General features: G+C 55.1%; 1 protein-coding gene and 1 non-coding gene across 4 annotated transcripts in view; one reads left to right on the forward strand and one right to left on the reverse strand.

The window, feature by feature from the left end:
- PALD1 (phosphatase domain containing paladin 1) overlaps positions 1-26,912 on the forward strand; it is a 91,345-nt gene that overhangs the window by 35,860 nt on the left and 28,573 nt on the right. For 2 of the 3 annotated variants that reach the window (XM_037055810.1, XM_037055809.1), the window contains exons 2-7: positions 19,587-19,799; positions 22,348-22,450; positions 23,714-23,893; positions 25,012-25,176; positions 26,219-26,379; positions 26,550-26,625. In XM_037055810.1, the coding sequence (XP_036911705.1) occupies positions 19,615-19,799; positions 22,348-22,450; positions 23,714-23,893; positions 25,012-25,176; positions 26,219-26,379; positions 26,550-26,625 (870 nt within the window). In that variant the 5' untranslated portion in view covers positions 19,587-19,614. Of the gene's footprint in view, positions 1-19,586; positions 19,800-22,347; positions 22,451-23,713; positions 23,894-25,011; positions 25,177-25,388; positions 25,422-26,218; positions 26,380-26,549; positions 26,626-26,912 lie in introns of those variants that run through there. The other variant, XM_037055811.1, reaches the window with a different exon arrangement.
- Positions 16,100-16,232, reverse strand: LOC118993520 (small nucleolar RNA SNORA51). Its single transcript, XR_005067873.1, has one exon. It is a non-coding gene; the product is annotated as a small nucleolar RNA SNORA51 (small nucleolar RNA).

The following is a 26,912-nucleotide window of genomic DNA, read 5'->3' on the forward strand; positions in this document are numbered from 1 at the left end:
GCAGCCCACATGTTGGTAGCTTGTCCTAAAGGAGTAAAACTGTCAGGATATAAAGCCCTGTGCACAGGATTCTGGGGGGTGGGTGCAGTGGAGACCACACTGTCTCGCTTCGGTTCCGAGATCTTTCCCACCTCAGGGCTTTTGCCCATGGTGTTCCCTGTGCCTGGCACGCATTTTCTCCTGGCCACAACCTTCCTGCTCGTCGACATCACATAGGCCTTCTGGGATCATCGTATCTAACGTGTTCTTTTCAACCACCTGTGTTTTTTAACCTCAGCATCTCAGCCCCTTGTAGCCCATTTCACAATGTAGAGAATATGTCTCATTGTATTTTGTCTTTTTTTCTATATATTTTTAAATTAAACATAATTTTTATTGATTAATTGGACAGAGGGAGAGAGAAACATCACTTCATTGTCATTCATTGGTTGATTCTCATACGTGCCCTGACCAGGGATTGAACCTGCAACCTTGATGTACTGGGACCATGCTCTAACCAACTGAGCTATCCAGCCAGGGCCTGTTTCCACTGTATTTCTTGATTCTTCTCCCCGCTTTTCTTGTTGGAATGTGTTTCATGAAGGGCTAGGACTGTGCCTGTCTGGTTGGCATGATGGATACTCAGTAGGTATGGGTTGAATAAGTGGTGATACAGTGAACTGGCATGCCACCATTAAACAGACAGGGTTGGAGCTGTGTGCATCCGCCCGGAGGGGCGTTTGTGTTGTTCTGTTAAGGGAAAAAAGCTTGTAGAGGGAGCTTAAGAGGTGGACTTGGAGGGGGATGGGAAGCCCATGAAGTTTTTCTTTATTCATCTTTGACTTGTGACAGTAAGAACAAATTACTTTTGTTATAAAAAAATCTGGTCAACAGCCCTGGCTGGTGTAGCTCAGTGGATTGAGCGCGGGCCTGAGAACTAGGGGATCGCAGTTCGATTCCCGGTCAGGGCGCATGCCTGGGTTGCAGGCCAGTTCCCAGCAGGGGACTCACAAGAGGCAACCATACATTGATTATTTCTCTCCCTCTCTCCTTCCCTTCCCCTCTAAAGATAAATGAATAAAATCTTTAAAAATTAAAAAAAAATCTGGTCAACAACTGCCAAAAATCAAAACGGAAAAAAATGCATCCAGTCAGCAGAGCATCAGGATTTGAACCCTGGTCCTTCTGACTCGCAGCCCAGGCACCCCACCCCTTCTGTGGCTTTTCTGCACGCAGCCTGTCCGTATCACCTCATTGCATTCCTCAGAGAAAGGCAGAGTATGAGTTACCAGCTGTTTCTAAATTGAAATAAAATTCACAGACAGAAAATCAGGATGGAGTTTGAGGAATTGTTGCAGATGAACCACCTGTGTGACCCCTACCCAGATAAAAATACTGGATGTGGCCCGCAGCCTGGACTGTCCCCTGGGGCCCAGTCAGCTCCCGCCTGCCCACACTCTCAGGCAGCCGTGCTGTTGAGCGACTTCCCAAGGGTGAGTCTTGCTTTTCCTTGGGGTTTGTATAAGTGGAGCCACCCAGTGTGAGCATTTTTGAGCTGGTGTTTCTGGCTCCTTTCTCTCAACACAAACTCTGTACGATCCCCGTGTGGTACTGTTGGCCTCGGCGGTTTGTGCCTCTTCGTTGCTGCCTGGTGTTCATTGTGAAGGGGTGCCACAGTGTGTTTCTGCCCCTGTGGGTGGGCTTTGGCCTTGTTTCCAGTTGTAGTGATTATGAAAAGGCCGCTGAATGCGCTCACCTGCCCTTGGGTGCAATCCCACTCTGGCTTCCCTAGGATGCACACCTAGTGGCGTTTGCTGGGCCCTGGGTCGGAATCCTGGATTTACCAGGAAGGAAACCAAGGAGGCTTCAGGCGATCCAGAAAGGGAAGTGACTTGCGAGTGCACATCATGACTCATGGTGTCATCTAGGCCAGGGGTCGCTGGACCCCGGTCTCCAGCCTGGGCGCAAGCACAGCTCACTGGAGCGCCACCTGCTGTCTCCCCGCCACCGTGGGGCATTGAAGCTCACCTGGGCTCAGCCTCCAGTGCCCACACCGTCTTCCAGGAACCTGGTCCTGGTGCTGAAAAGTTTGGGGACTGCTGACAGGCCATTCCTCAGGCCCTCTCACCTCCAGTTTTAGCCACCTTCCATCCCAAGCTTTGGCCTGCTGCTTCTCACCTCAGCCTGTGGGGAGGGTGGTCAGGCGGGGGTCTCTCTGGATGGCAGTTTTTCTATGTCTCCTTGCACTGGGAGTGCCCTCTCCTTCCCCATCCCTGGGCCTGGAGAGGGTGGGCAGAGTGGTCTAGTTAAAGTGTGGCTTCGACTTCCTTGGTGGCAGGTGCTGGGAGAGAGGAGAAGGCCTTGTTGTTTGTTGGGTGTTGACTCCTGGGCTGGCCAGGCAGGGGCCAGGATTGGCTTGTGGCAGCTGTACCGCATCTTTGGCCTGAGGCCCTGTACGGGGTGAGTGGGGCCTGCCCGTCTCACACTCATGGTGCTCCTGGTCTGCGCAGGAGCCCGGAGCTGCTCGCTCAGATTGCCTTGTACTGGAAGGAGCCTGGGTAGGGGCTGTGTCCAGGGCTGGGGCGCGCCTGCCTCTAGGCTCCCTCTGCCTCCTCTCGAAGCGCTCGCTGGCCCGTGAGGCAGCACCTCCCTCCTCGGCTCCCACCACCTGGTTCTGCGATGATACCAACCCTCTGGGTGGTGGGGCCTGCAGCCGGCCTGCCTCACCACTGGACCCTGCACTGCCCAAGGGCAGGAGCAGAAACAAACATGGGCAAATAAAAATCCTTTTTTTGAACTGGCCCTTGATTTTTTAAAATATATTTTATTAATTATGCCATTACAGTTGTCCCATTCCCCCCCTTCACTCCCCTCTATCCTGCACACCCCTCCCCCACCATTCCCCCCTTTCGTTCATGTCCATGTGTCACAAGTTCTTTAGATTCTGTATTCCCCATAGTATTCCTGCCCTCCCCCTGTCTATTTTCTACCTACCGTCTATGCTACATATTCTCTGTACCTTCTCCCCCCTTCTCCTCCCACTCCCCTGTTGCTAACCCTCCATGTGATGTCTATTTCTATGGTTCTGTTCCCAATCTAGCTGTCCTCTTAGTTTGCTTTTGTTTTAGGTGTGGTTGTTGATAACTGTGAGTCTGCTGTCCTTTCACTGTTCATATTTTTTATCTTCTTTTTCTTAGATAAGTCCCTTTAACATTTCATATAATAAGGGCTTGGTGATGATGAACTCCTTGAATTTGACCTTATCTGAGAAGCACTTTATCTGTCCTTCCATTCTAAATGAAAGCTTTGCTGGATAGAGCAATCCTGGATGTAGGTCTTTGGATTTCATGACCTGGAATACTTCTTTCCAGCCCCTTCTTTTTTTATACAGGCCATAAACTTGACCCCTTTAACCACTTTTAAGTGCATAGTTTAGTGGTGTCAACCACATTCACATGGCTGTGTGGCTGTCACTGCAGCCGCCCGAACTTTTTCATCCTTCGCACCTGGAACTTGATGCCCATCCAGCCCTGGCTCCCCACCCCCGCCTGGCAACCACCCTTCACTGTGTCCCTCTGAAGTCGACCCCTGCAGGCACCGCGTGTAAGAGGAAGCACACGGCATTTGTCCTTTTGTGTCTGGCTTGTTTAAACACTTGGCATAACGTCTTCAAGGTCTATCCATGCTGTGGCGCATGTCGGTTTGGTTCCTTTTTAAGGCTGTCGTGGTTCTTCTGAGCGCATTTTAAAGCCCCTCTGATCCTCAGGATTGAGTGAGGGGGTCTGCTAGATGGTGGGAGTGGGGACAAACGATGCTGATTTGCATTTACCCGGTGCCAGCCTTTCCCCTATGCTGTCTCCTGTAACCCTCATCACATCCTTATAAGTTCCAGTGTTGTCCCCATTATCCAGAGAAGGGAGCTAGTCCCAGAGAATTTCAGTAACTGGCCAAGGTCTCCCAGCGAGCCATCCTTCAGCCAGGACTGGGCGCCGGGTCTGCCTGATGTGCTGCGCATGCTCTGGGTCCCCAGCCCCACACTGTGCCCAGGCCCAGAGTCATTTCCTTGAATCCTTCTCAGAATCCTTCTTGTCGCCTCTTCGGCTGATCGGAGCTGAGTGTGCGGCTGATTGGCACCACCTGGCACTGAGGAGGCAGCTGTGGCAGCGGCCCCACCTCTTGGGCTCAGGTCCTCCTTGTTGGGCCCCGGCTTCCATTGAAAGCTCCTTTGATGGAGCTGGCTCCCCAGTTCAGGCAGGGGTATGGGTGCATGTGGGCCTCAGGGGCTCCCGATACAAGGCTGGTAGGGGCTGCCTGGTCCCGGCCGGCCCATGGCAGGATGTCACTATTGGCAGAACTCTCCTTGAACAAACAGCTAGCTAGTAGGAGCTTTGGGATCAAGAGGATAGATAAACAGGAAGAGGGAAAAACATGAAAATGTTTTTCTTCCCCTCCTGTGCCCTGGTGTTTTCTTCCTGCTCTTCCCTGTGCCCCTGGAGGCTTGAGGGGGGAGCTGGTCCCCGGCCAGAAACCACTAGGTTTTGTTTGCCTGATGGGCTGGGATAAGCCTGGGCACTGGGGCCAGATAGGTTGTGATTTAAAAAAAAATTATTTATTTACTTTTAGAGAGAGGGGAAGGGAGAGAGAGAGGGAGAGAAATTTTTGCCTCTCATATGCTCCCCCATCCGGGAACCTGGCCCGCAACCCTGGCATGTGCCCTGTAGGTTTGCAGGCCGGCGCTCAGTCCCCTGAGCCACACCAGCCAGAGCTTGGCTCTGCTACTTTTTTCCAAAATGCCTTTCTTGTCTGTCAAATGTTGCTCATCCTTCAAGGCCCAGCCAATTGGGCTCCTCTTCCAGGAAGCTGTTCCTAAGTTCACATTTCCCTCCGCTGTGCAACTTTGTGTATTGGGAAAGGTCGTGGAGTCCCTGCCCCATTGTCAGCTCTCTGAGCCTCCGTCTCCTCTTCATGGATTGGGAGTAATAGGAGTGGGGAGAGGAGAGAGCCTGGATTCTCTTGCCCTGGCCCGTGTGGTTGGTTAGCCACAGAGAAGCATGGCCCTCTCAGGGTTAACTCCCTCCCATGCCAGGGGCGGAAGCGAGGAGGACAGAGTGTGCAGTGAAGTCACTTCCCTGCCTGGGGGTCTCCATGTGCCTGGCCTTCCTCAGTAAATCCTGTTTCCGCCTTGGCCTCTGCATGCCTACCCACTCCTGGCTCCCATGACCCCGAAGGTCACCAGCAGGTGGGGCTCCTGATAGAATGTTGGCCTGTCATTCATCCTCTGAGGTCACTTCCTTTCTGGATGAACCATCTATACCTTTCCTGCCACAGCCTTCCACATGGGGGTTTCATGGGAATGATGGGTGTGGGGTTTGAGGGAGGCCACCAGAGGTCAAGTTCAATGTCTAGCCAGCTGTTTGCTCTGCGGGCACTGAAGCCCAGGGAGGGCCGGGCACTTCCTGAGGTCAGGACCAGGAGGCAGGTCTGGGTCACACTGCAGTTGTGGGAACTCGATGGGCGTCCCCTGGAGTCGCAGGCTGGTCGGAAGCTGCTCAGCCTCTCTGGTCTGTCGTTTCCTCTGTGGGACCTGGGGACCTGTGTGTTGGCACTTCCCTCAGCGCTGTCAGCCCCGGACGGCGTGACCTTGGTGAATCCTCACTCCACTGTGGGGAAACTGAGGCCTAGAGTGGCTCAGGAGCCAGCCTGGGCCTCCGATGGGGGACCATGCTGGGGTCTACCCAGGTCTTTCTGACTCAGGTGTGCTAGTTTCTTCCACGGGAGGGTGTTAGCTTCCCATCAGCCGCAGCCCAGGAACATCCTCAGGCTTCGGACCTTTTCCTGTGGGGTCAGGGGCGGTCTGGGGCTGGGATACGGAGCCTGACTGGTATCAGAGGCCATACTGTGGAGGTTTTTCATTCTTTTTTTCTATAAATAGTGTAGGTTCATTTTAGGAAAATCAGAGAAAATGAAGAAATGCAGGAAGATTAAAAATCTTATCTGTGACTTATCTAAGAAAAAGAAGATAAAAAATATGGACAGTGAAAGGACAGCAGACTCACAGTTATCAACAACCACACCTAAAACAAAAGCAAACTAAGAGGACAGCTAGATGGGGAACGGAACCATAGAAATGGAGATCACATGGAGGGTTAGCAACAGGGGAGTGGGAGGAGGAGAAGGGGGGAGAAGGCACAGAAAATAGCATATATGGTAGGTAGAAAATAGATAGGGGGGAGGGCAAGAATAGTATGGGAAATATAGAATCTAAAGAACTTGTGACACATGGACATGAACGAAAGGGGAGGAATGGGGGAGGGGATGTGCGGAGTGGAGGGGAATGAAGGGAGGGAATGGGACAACTGTAATGGCATAATCAATAAAATATATTTTTAAAAAATCTGCGATCCCACTTCCCAGTGATAACTACTGTTCCATGATTGTTTTGAGATACAGCCTTCCAGACATTTTCCCTGTGTGTGCATGCTTGTGTACAAGAGTCCTCACTCCTTAATGGGGCAAAACTCTGAAAAACTGTTTGGTATCTTTTATTTTAAAAATATTTTATTTACTTATTTTTAGAGAGGGGGAAGGGAGGAAGAAAGTGAGGGACAGAAACATTGATGTTGGAGAGAAACATTGCCTCTTGCACGCCCCCAACTGGGGACCTGGCTGACAACCCAGGCACGTGCCCTGATGGGGAATTGAACTGGTGACCTTTTGGTTGCAGGATGACACCCAGCCCACTGAGCCACAGCAGTCAGGACTGTTTGGTGTCTTTTAAAAAATACATACAGTACATATATTTTTGTGTCAGCAGATACACTGCTACTTTTTTCTTTTGGAACTTTCACATCGAAGTTCCGCACGCGCAGAAGAGCACACACGTCCCAAGCGAGCGGCCTGATGACTGGACACAGGGAGCAGCGGCTCACTGGCCAGGGGCGACCTGGCCCAGAAGCCCAGGCTCCTGTGCCCTGTCAGCAGCCCTCCTCCCTGGTCCAGAGGGGACTTCTTGTCTGACTTTTAACACCACGGACTAGTTTGCCTCTTTTTGAGTTTTAATTGGTGGACTCGCAGTACCCTTTTATGTTGACGTCCTCCCCTCCGAGTTCTGTTAGTGATGGTCATCTGGCGTTCCATGTGTTTTAATGACCACACAGTGACATCCACGATCCACTCACTTCCACCACTGTTGGCATGAAGGGTGTTTCCAGTCTTTGCTTAATATAAGTAGAGCTGCACCCAACACCTTTCTGGCTATATCTCTGACTGTTTCTTTTGAAATCAGTGGGTAGAAGAATTGCTGTGTCAGAGGGCTGTATGGTTTTAAGGTGTTGGAAACTCCTATGGGAGAAAAAGGCAGAAAACTGTACTTGAACAACAATGAAAAAATTTTTTAAAGTAAAAAAAAAAAAAGAAAGGTGATTACTGCTAGATTGGCCTCGCAGTGGCTGAGCTGGCTGGCTCTGCGGCAGGGCCTGGGAGGGGGCCTGCCCCGCACACAGGTCGTATGGGCCTTTGTCCTGTGCTGCCTGTGCCCAGGCATCTCCTCATTTCCAGGGTTTAAATTACAAATGAGGTGGGACCTTTTTCTCATGTGTATTGGCCATTTGAATTTCTTCTTAACTGTTTTTTTTAAGATTTTATTTATTTATTTACCTTTAGAGGTGAAAGGGAGAGGGAGAGAAACATCAATGTATGGTTGCCTTTTGTGCGTCCCCTGCTGGGAGTTGGCCCGCAGGGAACCGGCCTGCAACCCAGGTATGTGCCCTGACTGGGAATCGAACTGAGATCCTCTGGTTTGCAGGTCTGTGCTCAATCCACTGAGCTACACCAGCCAGGGCCTTAACTGTTTTTTTTTTGTTCTCAAGATGTACTTGTCATTTTTTAAACAAAAGACTATATTGAATATGTAAATAAAAATATGTTGAATGTATTTTACCCAGTTTTCCATTTGACTTTTAACTGTGGTTTCTCTGCATTTTGTGATTTTTCATGTAGTCTGACCTCTCGATATTTAACTGTTTGTCTTTGGCATTCTGCATAGAAATTTCTTTACCACCCCACAGTTATGCCGGTATTTACTTACCTTCTCCTCGTTCACTTCTGTAGTCTTCTTCATAGCGTGTTATCGCTCATCTTCCTGGTGTTCCTTTGGGAGCACAATGCGACAGATAGGGTGCAGGTTATGAGCATGCCCTGGGAAGCTCCCGGCCACCCGTGCACCCTTGGGCATTACTTGGACACTCTCTGCCTCAGTGTCTGCGCCTGCACAGTGGGCATAATGCTGGTGTACAAACCCGAAGGCTACTATGGGGGTTCAGTCACAGGTAGTGCAAACCCTTAGTCTCGGGACTCCTTCCCATACACTCCTAAATTTCGGAGGCCCCCAAGAGCTTTTATTTATGTGGGTTATATATATGTAAATTGATATTCACTATTTTAGAAATTAAAACACTATATTTAATTTAGTGTTTTAATTAATTAAAACACTATAATTTAATATTTTAATTAAAACACTATATTTAATATTCATACATTTCTTTAAAGATGACAATAGGGAACTCATTATGTTAATATAAATACATTTTTTTCCTGAAGAATAACTGTGTTTTCCAAAACACAAAATATAGTGGGAAGAGTGGCATTGCTTTGCAGTTTTGCAAATCTCTTCAATATCTTGTTCAGTAGAACTCAGATTCTCATATGTGGTCCTGCTTTCACTCTGTTGTGGTATGTTGTTTTGATTAAAAGTATGTGAAGAAAATTCAGCTTCACACAGATAAGTGGTTGAAAAGGAAGAAGTATTTTATTAGCTTATAGATGCTTTTCTTTGATACTATATAAAATTTGACAGGTGATAATTATTTTAACTGTATTTTTTAGCTTCTTTTTTTATTTTTTATTTATTTTTTAAAAATATTTATTTATCTTTAGAGGGGAAGGGAAGGAGAGAGGAAGAGAAACATCAATGTATGGTTGCTTCTCGTGCATCCCTTGCTGGGAACTGGCCCCTGCAGGGAACCGGTCTGCAACCTAGGCATGTGCCCTGACTGGGAATCGAACCGAGATCCTCTGGTTCGCAGGTCCGCGCTCAATCCACTGAGCTACACCAGCCAGGGCTGTAGCTTCTTTTTTTAAAACTGATTTTAAAGAGACGGAGGAAGGGAGAGAGAGTAACATCAGTTTGTTCCACTTCTTCATGTTTTCATTGGCTGACACTTGGATGTGCCCTGACTGGGGATCGAACCTGCAACCTTGGCATGTCAGGACAGGATGATACTCTAACCAACTGAGCTACCTGGCTAGGCATGACAGGTGATATTTTTTTAAGTTTAGTTGAAATATAGATTATGAAAACATATTGATGAACTTTGCATGTTTTGTTACAGTTAAATTCATTGTATTGTCTTGCACTGTGAATGGATCTTTGACTCAGGCGTGATTTTGTAACATCGAATGTTGGTCATTGGGGAAATATCGGTTCGCTGGGTTATACAGATCTTCCAAATGTGGACACATTTCATTTCGTCATGTCCAAAAATTACATGCAGGGTGGGGCAAAAATAGGTTTCCAGTTCTTATGGAAATAACACAAAAATTAATAAGCAATACTACAAGAATAAACTCTGTGTTTCACATACTCACAGCCTTAAACCTAATTTTGCCCCCTTTGCCTATTAGCATCACCCATATCTCAACTTCTTTGTGAGTTGGGGAGCCATCCAACTCACAGTGGCTAATGCCAGTTTTCTAAAATTCTGATTTTTCCCTTGAAAGCTCAGACTTTGTCATTGGCAACAAATGCTGTCCGTGGTTTTCCATGAAGAGGCAGGCTTGCTTTGTTCATTTTTGAGAAAATGTCTGCCAGGTCCCCTATTCTGAGTAACCGGCCACCGTTTGTCTGCCAGCTGTTCTCTGAGGCAGGATGAGGCCTTTCCTCAGACACCGTGGTGCTCCACACCTGTGGTGCCCCGGTAGCCAGCCCGAGGGCGCTTCCCCTGTCACCGCACAGAATGTTAAACAGACATACACAAGGCACAAGGGCTGGGATTTGGGGGAATTAATCAGCTGCACTGCTTCTTCAAAGGACACTCTTAAGTGACACTGGCATATTTCGTCACCGTGAGAGATGAACAACGCAGCTCAGGGTCCGTGCCACACCTCCCGCTGAGCCTCCAGGGGGTTCCATGCTCCCACAGTGAGAGGGTGGGGCAGTGACTGATCGCGGTCCTGAGAACAGCGTTGGCCCCACAGACCCTGTAGGTGCCGGGCCCTGGGGCTCTGGGGTCATGCTGTCAGAACTGTGGGCAGGCAATGATGAGTGGACGTAGGGCGGGGCCTGGGCCCCCTCTCTGGGCCTGCGATGGTTTGTCTGCTGCCATTGTCCTGTGCCCCTAACACACCTGCCAGGGACAACCTGGGGAGTGGAGAAGTGAGCCATTCGGGTTAAACATTCGTCATTTGTGATTTCAAGTCCTACTCAAGGTGAATGTGTTTGGCTGTCTGGAGTGAGTGAAGAGCTCGGGGACTTTTTCGGTGCCCCACTTTTCTTCCCCTCCTCCCCGGGGCGTAGGGAGAGTGTGACTTGGCAGGGGACCCCTCAGAATCACCCTCCCCACTTCCTGGCCCAGAAGGGACCTCCATAGCCCCTGGTCTCCACATCCCTTCCTCATTAACCTTCTCTACTGTGTGGGGTCTCGGGGTTGGCATCCCCTCTATTTTCTATAAAGCAGTCGAGACTGGGCTGCATTTGTGGAGTGCCTGCTGTGTGCTTGGCCCCGGACTACGGCCCCGCCTGTACCGTCTCATTTATGCTCCAAACACAGATACCCGTGGAGTTGATCTTTTTGTTGTTCTTTAAAAATCTTCCAGTTTTGTTCATGCAAGTGGCTATTTTGTGCCAAGCACCAGGATGCCGGGGAAGGCCAGCCCCAGCCCCTGCCTGCTGGGCCTCGTGGGGGCGACATCCTGTGGGGAGGTAGCTTGGGGCAGGTTAAGGAGAGCGTCCTGGTGCGGGAGATCGGAGTTGAGCGACGTGGAGGGAGCAGGGCAGGAAGGTGTGGAACGGATGCGCCCGAGGCTGCCGTGGCCCCCAAACTTGATGTGCTGCTCGGCCGAAGAAGCAGAAGCAGTGGCATCTGTTCTGTCCCTGGAGGACACTGACGAGGTGGGACCCACAGAGGGCTGGCCCAGCCTTGTCCTTCATGGGCTAAAGGGTTTCCAAGGACACAGTTTCTGCCTTACGTAGACTGTAGGACGCCCTACCCAGCTCGCCGGCCTGGTAAGATACACCTCTGCTTTATTATTTTTTTTCTTACTGTTATTATTTGCAAAGGACTGTTGAGATGCTGTCTGTTCCAGGGATGGTAAGAAGCTCACTTTGGCTGGAGTTCAGGGCCCAAAGGTGGGAGCTGGGGGGCGATGTGTCGGAGAGGGGAGCTGGGCCTGAGAGTCATGGGTCACCATGTGGTTCCTCTTTGAGTCTAACTGGAGTCTTTTAAGAAATCTGTCTCCTCTGCTTGGTGTACTTCATGCCGTGGAGCAGGAGAGCTCTTCCTGGTCGGGGTCTTCTGTGGCCCTGGGGGGACCTGCTCGGTGAAGTAGCTACTTGGCATGGTGCAGGGAGAGGGGTAGGAGACCCCTGGTCTGGGCCTGCTGCCCACCGTCTCTATGACTGTGGGCAGATCTCTGACCTGGTCTGGACCTCAGTTTTCTCTTCTGTAAAGCAGGAGAAACAGACTGGGATCTCAAAGGTGCCTGTGATTCTAAGATACATGTTGGTGCGTGGCGGGGGGCAGGGATTTCGACTCCAGTGCATGCATGAGAGAGAGAGAGACACGGGAGTGGAGGTGACAAGGCCTAGGGCAGGTAGTGGGCTGGCCTGAGCCCCGTGTCCTGAGCCCTGAGAGTTTTAGCGACGCCTCATCCCCCAGCTCTCCCCTGGCCTCAGAGGAGGGAGCCCTGCAGCTCGGCGACTTCCTCCACGTTTGTTCTGCAGCTGAGGCAGATGTTTCCTGCAGCTGGTCACCCAGCCTTGTGCCCTATTTTTAGCTCCATTGTTACCCGCCCTGGCATCTGGCTGCCAGGGTGTGTGAGAGGTTGTGGTCCTGGGGGGGGGCGGGCCAGCTTGTTCTCTTCCCCCAACTAGGTCCCTGGCGGAAGCTCCCCAGTGTCTTTTGGGAGAATGAGGGTGGTTCCAGGGGCAATGGGACAGTGGTGGCTAGGTGACGCAGCAGAAAGAGTCCAGGTGGCGACACCAGAGGCCCGGCTCTGTTGTTGCATCACATAGGGAACTCTCTAAGCCTCAGTTGTTTCCATCTGCCAAATGGCACAGCAGTCTGTGCTGCCTTTCTCGGAGGGCTCTTCTAGAGCTGGAATGAGACAGTGAATGTGAAATTCATTTGCTGAATGACATTTGGAACCTACAACTGTCGTGGTAGCCCGGTACCACAAAGTGTATGACACAATTTCTGCCTTATGTAGAAAGGCAGACATTCAGAGAATGTCATCAACTAGGCATGTGCTTACGAAACACCAGGCCACAGACTCAAGACCAGGGTTGTGTGGGGTATAGGCTGTGCTGGAAGGCTTGGAGGTGGTGGGGCATTTCTACAGGACAAGGGTGGGTGGGGTGAAAGGGCGAGGACGGCAGTGGCGTTCCTCCTGGTTGTAGGACCAGGGCAGGCAGAGGCGGGAAGGGCTGGGTGTGTCCTGGGATGTCCCAGCAGGGAGGGCCTTGGACGTCTCTGGCCAGCGTCTCTCCAGTGGATGGGGCAGTGCCTCCCTAAGGGAGGCTTCCTGGTGGGTTTCGGGATGGGACACCCTGCAGCCCCTTCCTGAGCCCGCAGTCAGCACAGCAGCTCTGCTTCTGGCTGCTTTACACATTGAACTTTCGTGAAAGATTGAGGGGTGATGAGGGTGGGGAAGGGGGCCTTGAATGTTAGGGAAGGGGGTTTAGATTGGAGGCAATAGGGGTGGAAAGGGATGGGAACAGGCCCCAGAATTTGGTCATAGTTCTTCCCATCTCCTTGCCCTGCCGCTTCAGTCCCCTGTGACGTTGCCGGAGGTGGGAAGTGGGGTTCAAGCAGAAGTTCCCACTGGTCCTTCTGGGCAGAGTCCCTGGAAGCAGCCAGGAGAGTGTCGGCAGGGCCAGGGGAGCTCTGGGCGGGGTCTCAGGGACACTCTAGGTTTCTTCTGGCCCGGAAATAACCAAATGCCCAGCTTCTTGGAGCTGAGCAGGTGAGCATGTCTAGGTTCTCCCCAGGGTCTGCCTGTTAACCCTGTTCTCCCCAGGGTCCTCCCCCGTCCAGGCTGCCTGGAACCAGGCGATGGGCAGGAGCTTCAGGCTTTTTCAGGAACAGAGTGGCTACCCGTCCAGGGTTGGCTGGCACCTTCGCTGGGGCTGTTTACACTCCCCTCCTCCTATTCCTCCCTGGAAGAACCCAGCAGGCAGGGCCCCTCCCATCCAGGTGACACCTTCTTGTTTCCCAGGGAACTCCCCGACTCTGAAAGGCCCCGAGAGGGACACGAACGGAGAGACTCCAGGAGGAAAGACTGTTCTCTGTCTGCTTCTTTGGAGCAGTGGAGGCCAGTGTCCGTCTATAGTGTGAAGCAAATTAGCGCAGCTGCTCAGAACTTCCTAAACCTCTGCAGCCGATGCCACGCCGTCTAGCAATCGGTGGCGCTCCCGTGCTAACCTGTGTGTCTCCCGTGGGCCCTGGTGGCTGGGGATGATGCCTGCTGTACTCCGTGAGCCCCTGGGCCCCCACGTGGGTTGGGCCCCCGGGACCCTGGTGTGGCGCTGCCTGGGCATGGAGCCGCCAGCCCACCGCTCCGCTCGACTTTCACTGGGTGGGGGAGCGTGACATTGTCCCGCAGGAGGGGAAGAGGGGTCAGTCCTGTCCTGCTGCCTCGTGGCGGAGAAACCTAAAAATAACGGAGTGCATTAGTCAGGATCAGATTTGGCTGCGAGCAATAAAACCCAAACGACAGTGGTTTCACCAGATGGAAGTTTATTTCAGGTCCTCTCTGAGCCAGAGCTTTGTGGCCCATGGATTCCTCAGGGAACTCAGTCTTCACCATTCCCGGGGCGTGGCTTCACAAGCGCATGGTTCCAGATGCCTCTGGAACTCCAGCCATCACATCTGTGCTCCAGGAAGCAGGGTGGAGGAAGGGAGGGAAGCGGTAGGGAGGGTTCTGGAACTTGCCGTGGGACATGCCACATATGTGCCATTGGCTAGAATTTGCCACAAGGCCCCAGGTGGCTGCAAGGGACATGGGGAGTGTATTCTCGACTCTGGGCAGCCATGGGCTCAGCTAGCTGCCCCCATCTGGTTTGTTTAATGCACACAGTGGGGAGGAGCGGGGTGAAGGCATTGTGGGCATTTTGATAGAACCTAGGGATGTTCCCAGGCCGAGCAGATGGGCCAGCCCTTCAGGGACTGCAGAGCCTCACCCAGGGCGGTTGCCCAGCTGGGAGGTCAGCCGTCCTGCCTTGGAACCAGAAAGCCACATGACCCAGCCAGCAAGGGGGACAGAAAGGCTTTTGAGGGCTAGGAATCAGCTTGGGGGCAGAGGTCGGAAAAAGGGGGGTGGGACAGCCTCTTCTCAGGGGCTCAGAGCATGTGGCCTGTGTCTGGGCTGCTGAGGTTGAGGGAGGGGACAAGCTCACTCACAGGAGAGTGGCCAGAGGATCTGCAGGTGCTGTGACACAAAGGGACAGGATGCCCCAGGATGAGGGTGAGAGCCACCCCTGTCATCAGACCTCCAGAGACCAGCGGAGGGCCCAGGAGGATTGCACGGGCCCCTGCGGGAGGGACACCCCTTGATTTTTAAGTGCTGGTGGCTAGTTAGGGTGGAAAGTGACCAACCTGCAAGGCCCAGGCCACTGGCACACGTGGCCCGTTTCAGCCTGTGGCTTACAGACTCTCCGCCTCCAGATGGAACACGTTCTCAGCCTGCAAGGGGGGCCGGGTGGGGAGCCGGGGGTGTGTTCAGGAAACTGGCCTTTCATTTGACAGCTTAAGCTTTTTCAAAAGAATTATTTGAGCAATAGTTTTGGCCCCAGTTTTTCATTTTGAAAAATTCCAAGCCCACAAAAAGGTTGGGAGAAGACTACCGTGAACGCAGGCTCATCCTCACCACTCGCTGAATTCCCTCTGCGTTTCTGCCCCACTCCCAACCACGGGACGACTGCAGATGTCAGGATGCTTCTCTGGATGCTTCTCCGGAGACGGCCTCTGTCTCCGGAGAGCAAGAACATCCTCCGCGTGCCCGCAGCATCGTCACACCCGAGGAGGTTAACTTGTTCCTTATCCAGCATGCAGTTCACGTTCAGATTTTCCCACTCGTCCTCAAAGTGTTCATCACCGCCCCTACCCCTTCCCAGTTGAAGGTGCCACATAGACAGGGCTTTCTGTCAGGCAGAGCTGACCCACGTCGGGGGCTCCAGAGATGGGGGGCTTCCCAGGCCTGGAGGTGGCCTCCTAGGTGCTTGACAGGGCTCTTTTCCTTCCTGAGGGTCCCAAACTCCAAGAGCCTCCAGGCCCACATGTGCCAAGTGCCGAGGCCTTTGCTGGCCTTAGGGCGGGCGGGAGCCCCCCTGCCCTCCTCTGCCTGGGAGGGGGCTGAGAGGGAGTCTCGTTCTCTCTGACCAAGGGCAGGGCTGGCCTCTCCCGCAGCTCCTTCCAGCTCAGGGGCCCATCTGCCCTTTGACCCCCCACCCACCTCCATCTCTGTTGCTGGCCTGTGCCGGCCCCCAATTGCCATGGTTCCTCAGTTGGCCGGCCAGTCACTCTGCCCACCCTTGTCCATTCCTGGCTCCAGGCCCACCTCGAGGTGTCATTTCAATGTGTGACAATTGTGACACATCCCTGTCAGAACTGAGACCTCCAGAGGCTCCCCGTCGTTTGCAGGCTGAGGCCCTGTACTCGAGGCCACCCCATCCTGGCAGCCCCCCTGCCGAACACGGGGCAGCATTTCCAAGCATTCCTCCACCTTCCGTTTTTAACTCTTGGACTTAGTTTAGTAGAAAAAAGTAAAACGTTCCAGAAACACATAATTTAGTGGGTGAAGGTGTCCTGTGATCCCAGACCCCGGATGGCTTTATTTTTTTTTTCCCCCATGTGCCCCCCTATTCACAATACTGACCAGGCAAAGGGCCTGGGCTGAGGTGTATATGGGGTGGGTTTCCTCTGCCTCTCTTTCTCTACAGGAGGTGTAAGAACACAGCCTGTGGTAAGCACCAGGAGGCCCGATGGCTTTATTTTTCAAATTGCTCTTGTCCTTGTGTTAAAGAGAATGAGGCTGAGGGGCAGAGGTCGTGAAGGGACAGGTCTGGGTGGCCCCCCAAACCAGTGACAAAATGGACTACACAGAGGAACCCAGGGCTCTGCCGCCACCGAGCTATGTAGGCAAGGGCAGCTCCCATTTCCTCTTCTGTGCAGTGGGTGCCCTTAACCAGGTTCCCGTCCCTGGAGGGTCATTGTCAGTAGCAATGACAGACAAGCCATGAAGACAAAGACTCCACTGGGCGGTACGAATGGCGTGCTTATGGGAATATGAGCAACACGGGGCAGAGGGCACTGGGGACAAAAGCACAGAGAAGGGGGAACCCACGGGCTTCGGGCTGTGGGGTGGGGGCTGCCCGGGGTGAGGAACTATTAAAAATAACAACAGTTCTTTTTTAACATTCCCAAAGTAATTATGTGCATGATAGGAAATTTAGAAGTAGTGGATAAGCAAAAAGGGAAAATAGCACGCTCAGCCCCCATCAGGAATAAGTGCCACAATGTCTAAACCTCCTTCCTGTCCTTTGTGCCTGCTACTTGTTGAGTGCCGTCCTTGGTCCCATCAGCAAGGAGCCAGGCATGGTGCAGAGTCACACTGAAGGAGGCAATTTGTGCCATCAGCAATTCTGCGTCCAGCTCTCCTCTGAGCCAGGCTGCTGACAGCCAGGAAGGACATAGGATGGCCCCTGCCAGGAACAGCGAGCAATGGAAGGAATGTCCCCTTTTGTGAGGCTGACAGTGGGCTCTGGGAGCTGGGAAGTGGGGGTGGGTGCGTAATCTGGGAGGGCTTCCTGGAGGAGCTGGGCTCTAACCTCCAAGAGTGGGCAGAATGTGGGAGGGCTAGGAAGGAGGGCAGGCCAGGTGAGGGAAGTGTGGGCCGGAGCAGCTCCCCTGACCCTGCCTCATGGAGGGCTGAGACCTGCTTCTTGGTCAGGGCACTCGCTTGCTCCTGTGAGTCCTGAAAGCCGCAGATGCCCTACAGTTGGCCATCTGTCCCTCTCACATTCCCTGAGCATTTGCTGGGCCCCACGTGCCATTCCAAATCTGGGGTCACGCATGGACAAGTCAGACACTGTCTTGCTTTTTGGGAGTCAGGCAGACTGATGCTGTTCTCAGTAGAATCCCGTCAGTGACTGGATTAGGAAAGGAAAGGCGCTGATAGGCTGGAGAAGTTCGAGGTCTGTCGGGGTAGAGTGGCCAGACCACATTGCCAGCTTTGTCCCCGCCCCCCATCTGTGGGCGGGGCCTAGGTCTGATCGTTGCTGTGGTTTGAAAGGAGTGATGAGGGCAAGCCACGTTCCAGACATGAAATGTCTGTGAGCTCTGTCATGACCACGGCCCGAAGTCTGTCGTGTGGGCAGGCGGTCTTCGCTGTGATTGAAGGAAATGCTTGCTTTTAGTTAGAAGGTAGGGAAGTAAAGGCAGAATTGTTCAACCATCCAGTCTCCTGAGACCCCTTAGCCTGGTCACATCCAAATCCACCCTCCCCACTCCTCCCAGCAGAGGCTGGAGTGCCAGGGACCCCACCACCCCCACCCTTGCTAACCACTGCCCCGGTGGTGGATGGCAGTCGTGTGACCCCTGGGACTGCCTGTCTGAGGAGCTGGATCCATCTGGCACTGAAAGCGCCTTTCGGACCATGCCGTCCCTCACTGAGGCCCAGGGAACGGAAGGAGGTCGCCCAAGGCCAGCGGGATGAAGGCCCAGTGCCAGGGACACACTCCGGGAGGCTGGGTGAGGTTTTAGGGAGAGAGCTGCCGAGTGCAAAGCCTGGGGATCCCAGGGTTTCAACCCTCTTGTAGGCATTTTGGAGGCAGGTCAACTTTCAGAGGATACGGTTCTTCTCCCACCCTTATGGACGGCAGCTGTGCACATCTGTACTGTCTCCTGGCTGCTCTTGTGGGCACTGCCAGGGCCTGTCCCCGCCTGTGGAGCCGGTGGGAGAGCAGGTGGCTGCAGCTGGAGCTCTGGGGGCGGCCAGGGGAGGAGGGATGGGGGTGTCACCCCCAGCTCAGACCTATGGGAGCAGGGCCCGGCCTTGGCCTGGCCACTGTTGCCAGCTGTTGCCTCTGTCATGCCTCCTTCAGAACAGCCACCTGTGTTCTTGGAAGAGGCTGTTCCCACCCATGCCTGCGGGGCCCCGACTGCCGAGAGGGGTCTGGGAAAGTCGGGTGAACTGCGTCGGGAGCCTGCCATGCAGGCAGAGTGGAGAGAACTGGAGCGAGGTTTCCGGCTGTAGGCCAGCGGGCGGTCCACTGGGGAGCTCTGCACTCTGAGCTGCCTGCCTTTCGGTTTGGGAACAGAGACTCATTCCCTCCACATTGGCCTCCCCCGCCCCCAAAAGACAGACAGAAATTGGACCGGGTGTGGAGTCACGATGGGGCTCTTGTAAACACAGGTGTGAGTGTTAACACAGCTGTCAGGCAGCTTCTGGGACTTTTCAGGGACGACGGGGCTGGGCAGGGAGCCCTTCCCATGCTGGGGGGGGGGGGAAGTCGGGTGGCAGTTTGGGAGGGTTCTGGGAGGGACAGCTCGAGGCTAGTCATTCTGTCTGGGTGGCTTTGGGGCGGGGGCCTCAGCACAGGGCTGTGGGGAGGCCTGGGCAGCCCCCGACTCGGTCTGGGGAAGAGCGGGCACCGGAGCCCGGCCTTCAGACGGAGCTGCTGCGTACCTGGTCCAGCGTCCGCTTCTTGAGGTTCTGCTGCGGGTTTTGGGAGGGCTGGGGCATGGCAGGGCGTGGGGGTGGTCAGAGCAGCTGGTGCCCAGCCAGAGGTGGCGATGGGGGCCGTCATGTCCTGAGGACTCTGTTGTCCCTGTGCTGCTGCAGGGTTGGTCCAGGTCAGGGTGCTAGTGGGGCTGGGGGGACAGGGTAGGGGGGGCCCTCCTCTTGCTGACCCTGGACTGTTAGTGTTGGGGGGCTGGCCGCCGCTGGGCTCTAAGCAAGTTCTGTCTCCCATGTCTACACCCTGGTCGGCCCTCCCTACAGCCTGGCATCCATGTGGCCCAGTCCAGGCACTGAGAGCTCTCAGTCTACACCTGGTGTGGCAGGTTAACCCTTCCCTCTTATTTTCACCAGAGGAGTGTGAACTCTAATGGGTCAGGCTCCGTCTTTATGTTTCTCTATGTCCATAGTCCCCGCAGCGCCAGCAGTGGGCTGAGCACCTGGGAGGCCCTCCGTGTCCGTGTGGGGGGCAGTCTCCCGCTCTCTGGGCCTCAGACGTTCATCTGCATGACGGTGGAGGTGAGGGGTGGGTGAGGTCTCTTCCTGCCCGGCTTTTTCTGTCCGCCCCTTGACTGTGCACCCTCTCCCCCCCACAGGCCTCAGCTCTGAGATTGCCGGCTGACGATGGGCACCACGGCCAGCACGGCCCAGCAGGCAGTCTCCGCCAGTGCGCCCCCTGAGGGCCCGCAGAGTGGCAGCACTGTGGATGGGCGGCACACACTCGGTGCCCGCTCCGTCCAGACCGCGGGCCTGCACAGCAGTAAGGCCAAGTCTGTTATCCCCAATAAGGTGGCCCCCGTCGTGATCACGTGAGTGGCAGGGGAGCTGACGGCATCTCTGGGAGGCACGGCTGTGGAGGCGGCCAGGCGGGGTGGTGGCACGTAGGACTTAATACCTAGATGAAGACACGGAGGCCCGAGGGGCTAGGCAGTCCACCCAGAGCCACGCGGTAAGCAGGTGGCAGAGACCCTGTCGTAGGTCTCTGGCTTCTGTGGGCTGCTGTGCCCGCCGGGCCAGGGAACATAGAGGACGGACTGGCTGGGGGGATACTCTTGAGAAAATGGTTTTTGGCTGAACGTTTTCAAAGGATATGTGTATACTTAGATGGATAAAATTTAGACTTTCCCCCCACAGCCCACAATTATGGTTGGAAACTGAGGTGAACACCAGGCCATTGAAGGGCCGTGGGCTGGAGAAGCTGGAAGCTGTTGGCTGACGGTCCTAATTAGGTTCTTCAGGGACATTCCTGCAGGAGACCGCGGGTTTGCTCTGATACCACATTTTGAGAGAGACTTGGATGTCCAGAGGAAGTGGGTCAGGAAGGGGCCCTGAAACCCTGTCTGCCCCGAGGGGCACAACGAAGGAGTGGGTGCCGGGAAGCCCCGAGGCCGGGAAGATGGAAGGGGCACGGGGTCCGTCTCCGGGGGAGGCAGAGAGCCTTGTCTGACCCTGAAGCTGCCCACTGTGCTCCCCCACCTCCGGGCCCCTCCAGGACACAGGAAGTAGGCGAGCTAAGCATCAAAGGTACTCCACACGTGGAAGTTTGGCAGGGACCTAGCAGATGGGCCTTCCGTGTAAGGAAACCTGAGGGCGGAAATGACACATTCGGCCTGCTGGCTTTGGGGCCTGACGGGAAAGTTATAACCGTGCTACATTATGGGGTTCGAGGTGAGGAGAGAATGGAGATGTTCCATGAAAAAGCCTTGACAGACAGTCTCTCTCCTAGGGACGCCAACACTGGTCTGTCTGGGCCTTGAGGGTGTGTTGGAGGCGCATGTCCAGGTCTTGCTCCATGACCTGGGGCAATCCTGTTCCTTCCTGGACCTCGGTTTTCTTACCAGGATGTGTGGGGGTGATGGTCACAATATTTAATCCAGGGGTATGGCTCAGAGCCGGCGCCAGCCTGCTATAAATACCCACTGTATGGGACTGTGCGTGCTTCCTAGAGCCGGCCACGTGCACGGCGCCCCATGGGCTGTAGGTGTTTGAGGTGGGAGGGGCCTTGGAGACCATCTAACGCAGGGGTCGGCAAACTACTAATGTAGCTTGCAGGCCAAGTCTAGCCCAGCATCTTTTTATGATAAAAGTTTCATGGGAACACTGCCTAGTCACACATTTGTGTGTGACCTTCGGGTGCTTATCTCTTCAGCCACAGCGGTGAGTAGGGCCACAGAGGCTTTGCAGGGCCCACAGAGCGTAAAATACTCGCTTTCCGGCCCTTGACATAAAAGGTTTGCCAACTCCTGATCCAATAATACCTTTCAGACCAGATGTGAAAACTGACTTAGGTGCGCAGTTTGAGGAGGCAGAGATTTGCCCCCCACAGGCGCTGTGCTGAGAGAGGGGCAGAGCTGGCAGCGGGAACCCACGTGGCTGGACTCCCCTCCCCGTGCTCCCTACCCCCCACCCTGGGAGGCTGTGTCTTCCTCATCATTACGATCAGCACAGATGCTTTTTGTGTCTCGAGGGCACAGACCTCATGTGGTGTCTGCAGAAAGCTGGCTTTGTACCTTGGGGTGTTTTGAAGTGGCCCTCTGTGGAGGTAGAACTACCACTAGTAATAATAATTTTGTTAGTAAGTGCTCGCTGTACCCGAGGCACTGGGCTCTGCAGTGTCATTCAGGGATGTGTTGATTTCTCAGAGCAGCCCGAGGAGGTGGGGTCGCAGAAGCGGAGCCACGGAGAGGGAGTAACTCCAAAGTCACAGAGTCATGAAGCAGTGGAGGCGGATTAATGCTCAGGGCACACAGCCCCAAAGCCTGTGTCCTGAACCACCTCACTGTGCTGTGGGGTGGTCAGTGTGGGGGTTGTTCCCAGTCTCAGTTTGACGGAGGGGACCATCCAGGACCTAAGTAGCTCCGGAACAGAAGGCCTTCTTCGAGACGGGAGCGTCTCTCACGTGGAAGTCCTGGAGATGCATGGGCCTCCGTAGTCAGCCAGGCTCCTCCTCTCCGGCTGCCCTGCCGTCACCAGCAGGGGCACCCTACCATCACTTCCAGATGCTGGCCTAGGAGGAGAGCCAAGTGGAAGACCCACACCTTCCCGTAGAGAGAATGGCCCAGAAGTTGTACAAGTCACTGTTCCTCACATCCCGTTGGCCAACATTTAATCACGTGACCACACTAGTTACAGGGAAGGCTGGGGAATGTAGTTTTCATATGGATCGCCCAGTTCCCGTTCCAGGGTTCTGTTTTTGACGGAGGGGAGAGTGGATATTGTGGTATAATGGGCTGTCTCTGCTACAAAGGGGTTTAACCGCTTGGGTGGGGGTGGAGTGGGCCTGCTGTGAGGTCTGGTGAGGATGGAGTGGACCCTGGCCGTGGAGGTTGCCTGACTTGGTCTCGTCTGCCCTGGCAGGTACAACTGCAAGGAGGAGTTTCAGATCCACGATGAGTTGCTCAAGGCCCATTACACGCTGGGCCGGCTCTCGGATGCCACCCCTGAGCACTACCTGGTGCAGGTGAGGTTGGACCCTGCCCTGCCCTCCCCTTCCAGCCTCTCTCCGCTCCCCCTGTCCTCCCTTCTCACAGGTCTCCTTCCTAGTCTCTTTTTTGCCCCCTTCCTGCTTCTCTGTGTTCGCTGCCTCATCCCCGCTCTGCTCCCAACCCCACTTCCTCTCACCGCCTGGTTTTCTGGGGCCCATTCCTCCTGCGGGGGGGGGGGGGGGGGCTGTTCTTCTCTCCCTCCTTCCCCTGCCTGGCTCCAGCATGCGGGTACCCCATTTCTCAGAGCCCCTGGGAGAATGTAGATGAGGACAGAAGGCCCCCAGGTCCCAGACTGCTTCCCCAGGCTGGGGGCCTCCCTCCCCTTCTTTTTCGAAGTTTCAGAACTTCTCTGGCTTAGCTGTGTGTGTGTGTGTGTGTGTGTGTGTGTGTGTGGCCTTGAATACCCCCTAGAAAGGAAAGTCCGTAAGGACAGATAATTTTTCATCTCTTGTTTGCTGCTGTAGCCCTGTCCCTCAGGACTGTGCCAGGTGTGTTGTAGGTCCTCAGGAAACAGTCAGTGAACGAATGACAGTGAATGATGATGACAAACTGTACCTATGAAAGTAGTTGAGAGTTTCTGGCGCCTGGAAGAGCTGGTCCCACTTACCTGTCAGCAGTGTGGGTGCTCAGGGAGGTAGATGGGACGACCACAGGGCTCCTTGGTGCCCAGGAATGAATTCTTCTGGTGCTCCCTGCTTGCCCCTGTCCCCTAGTACCATTTTCCTTTTTTCTCTATAGTCATGGCATCTTCACCCCAGTTGGGGAGGGGAGAGACCCACCCGTCTTCCAAACTGCAGGACCCTAGGAGGGGTTGATATGAGCTTCCCTAGTTGACTCCCGCTGCCCCAGCTGTGACCCCCTCCCTGCTCTGGCCCTTCTCCGTACCCTTCCCTGCAGCAGCGAGCTGCGGGCCCACCCCAGAGCCAGCTTTGGTTTCCTGCCCTCTCCCCACTCCTTCTTCAAGGCCTGGCTCGGATGCCGACACCTACGTGAAGCATTCTCAGATTCCCGCGAAGAAGGGGCTGTCTTTCTTTTCTCCACTCTGTGCTCCCCGTCCTGGGATCATAGATGGTCACCCGTTTTGTCTGTTTGTTCTGTGAGCCTGCAGACAAGTCGAGGACCATGTCCGCCCTACTCTAGTTCCCTGACCCCCGTCTCCTGGGGCCCGGGACAGAGTACTGCCTGTAGAAGATGTCCCTGAGTTATCTCAGTGTCCCCTGTGGTTCTCCCACCGCCAGGGACGCTACTTCTTGGTGCGGGATGTTGCTGAGAAGATGGACCTGCTGGGTACTCTGCGGAGCTGTGGGGCCCCCAACTTCCGGCAAGTGCGGGGTGGGCTGGCCGTGTTTGGCATGGGACAGCCCAGCCTCTCGGGGTTCAGGCAGGCCCTTCAGAAGCTCCAGAAGGACGGACACAAGGTAAGCACAGCCACTTCTCAGGCTGGGCCTACCCCCTCAACTCTGGGAAAGGGGGCCCTTGGAAGAGGCAACTTCACAGTCCTTGGCCACATGATAGGGAGCGTGGCTGGTGACCTTGGCCAAGCCCTGCCAGGCCGTGAATGCCAAGGTGGTCTTTGTGGTCAGCATGGTTAGAAATTCCAGGCCAATGTTATTGCATTGTCCTGTGTGGACATCGGAGCGTCGAGGTTAGAAGTCCCTCATAGACCCCATTCCAGGAACCTCCGAGGAAGTGAGGATGACAAGAGGTGCCATCGCCACTGGGTGATGATCATAGCTGACCCTTTCAGGCTCACCTCACCCCTGTAAGGGGGGCCAGTTTCCTCCCTTTTACAGAGGAGGAAACCGAGATCCCGAGAGGGTATGTGACATAGCTCGTGAGTGGTGTCCCAGGACCCAGACGCAGACATCGGCATTCTAAGGGCCAGCTCTTACTGCCCCTTCTCCCCTGTCTGCTGTCGAGGTGGGGTTTTGTCTGCAGGACCGAGGCCGGGGGCCCACTGTGATTGTAGGCTCACCGTGGGCTCCCTGAAGGCAGGCAAATCAACCATTTGACCTGGGGTTGAGATGGAGAGTCTCCGAGTGACCAGAGTGGGGTGTGGGCGGATCCCCTCTCCCAGCGTGACTGCCTGTGCTTTTCCCTCTGTCTGTACAATGCACAGTGGGAGATGGGTCACATTGTGGTCATGGGCCTTCATTTCTAATGAGAGTTGCCAAGTGCTTGATTTATCCAGGACTGTGTGCTAGGAGTGGCGGAGACATGAAAATATGCAGGAGATGGTTCCCCCGTGAGGAACCCGTAATCCGCTAGCGGAGGAAAGACGTGCTCGTGGATAGTGTCTCCACGAAGCGGGATCATGAAGTTCAGATGAAGGACTGTCGGCCCTGCGGGAGGGTGTCCTGAGCAGGGGGCGTTTGGTCTGCGCTTTGATTCTGGGACCGGATCCGGGTCCCAGGGACGGGGCGGGTGATGAGCCCTTGAGGAGGGGGAACAGCGAGCTCAGGGGCCCGGCGGCGGGGGTGGTTGGGAGTCGACACCCCGGGTGGTGACGCCGCCGTCCCTCCTCGGGCTCCGGCAGGAGTGTGCCGTCTTCTGTGTGCGGGAGGAGCCCGTGCTGTTTCTGCGAGCTGAGGAGGACTTCGTGTCATACACACCTCGAGACAAGCAGAGCCTTCACGAGAACCTGCAGGGCCTTGGGCCTGGGGTCCAGGCGGAGAGCTTAGAGCTGGCCATCCGAAAAGAGGTGAGGGCCCCTGGGCTGGGCAGGGGGCCTCCTCCCTGGTAGGCCTCGGGCAGCTGAGTTGAGACCCCAGCCCACAGCCCACCTTTGCTCTCACTGGCCCCTACGCACCCACCTTCCTGCCCTGCGTGGGCCAGTGGCTGGTGACGAGGCCAGCTCATGGGCAGCCAGAGGAGGGACTGCCTGTTCCCAGCTCTGCTTGCCTCTNGGTCCAGGCGGAGAGCTTAGAGCTGGCCATCCGAAAAGAGGTGAGGGCCCCTGGGGTGGGTGGGGGGCCTCCTCCCTGGTAGCCGTTGGGCAGCTGAGTTGAGACCCCAGCCCACAGCCCACCTTTGCTCTCACTGGCCCCTACGCACCCACCTTCCTGCCCTGCGTGGGCCAGTGGCTGGTGACGAGGCCAGCTCACGGGCAGCCAGAGGAGGGACTGCCTGTTCCCAGCTCTGCTTGCCTCTGTCCCTTTCCCACGCTGCCTCTCTCCTCCACATGCAGCGCCCTGTGTAGAACGAGGTCTGGTGGGTGAAAAGAACACTAGGCTAAGAGTCTAAGAGTGAAGTCCAGTCCCTGAGAGCTGTGAGGCCTGGGGGAGTCACGGCCCTCATGGCCTCTGTGCTTCCCCTGTACACAATTTGTCAGGGTCTCTGAGGCTGTTGACACACCACAAAGGTGTGTAGATAATGGGGTCACCGTGTCCCCCGGGACTTCCACGGACAGGAACCGAGGCTGTGCTGGCCCCTGGTCGTCTCCCCACCTCCCTTTCTGGCCTCTCCAGCTCCCAGCTGACGGAGTCTCGCCCCATTCTTCAGTCTGGTGGCTTAGCTGCCTCCTGCTGCCCACCGGGTGGAGCCTTCCAGCCTGACCCCGGGGCATAGGTGGCTGCCTTTAGGACACCCAGGTCATAGACAGCACCCTGGCCATGTAGTTCCCCCTGGGGGGAAGCAACTTGCCTGTCACTTCCGTGTGGCTGGTCGCTCCGGAGCTCAGCCGGGAAGGTCAGGAGGGACCTGAACACTTGCCATGGCCCTCTGGCCCCCACGCCTCCTTGCAGATCCATGACTTTGCCCAGCTGAGCGGGAACACGTACCACGTGTACCACAACACCGAGGACCTGCAGGGGGAGCCCCACGCTGTGGCCATCCGGGGTGAGGATGATGTGCACGTGACGGAGGGGGTGTACAAGCGGCCCCTGTTCCTGCAGCCCACCTACAGGTATCCAGGGCCGTCCCATGTAGGACCCCAGGGGGTGGGGTGTGGTGATCTCGGGGCCTGCTCTCCAGCTGTGGCTTCAGTCTCGCCAGCTGCAGGTGGGGCGCAGGGATGGAGGGGTGCCCAGGCCGGGTATGTGGCCTGGCTGATGGGCTGTTCCCCTCACCGGGCAGGTACCACCGCCTGCCCCTGCCTGAGCAGGGGGCGCCCCTGGAAACCCAGTTCGATGCCTTTGTCAGTGTCATCCGGGTAAGTTGGGGGGGGGTAGGAGGGGAGCAAGGGCCCGGAGGGTGGGTCTGTGTGTAGGCCCTGACTCCATGGAGATGCTCAGGGTGGGCTTGGCCTCTGGGTTTCCTCAGAAAGAGTCCTCACTCTGTGTTGTGCGGGGTGTCGGCTATGTTGGGGATGTGTGCCTGTGTGTGAGGGATTGTGCATGTGCATGTCTACATGTATGTCCGTGTGGGGTATGTCTACACTCCTGAGTGACAGAGCCCGTGCCAGCCATCTGGAGGGCCGGACTTCAGGGGCCCGGGCTG

This window comes from Sturnira hondurensis, unplaced genomic scaffold (genome assembly GCF_014824575.4).
Source record: "Sturnira hondurensis isolate 20B ecotype Veracruz unplaced genomic scaffold, ASM1482457v3 Scaffold0008761, whole genome shotgun sequence".
NCBI lineage: Eukaryota > Metazoa > Chordata > Mammalia > Chiroptera > Phyllostomidae > Sturnira > Sturnira hondurensis.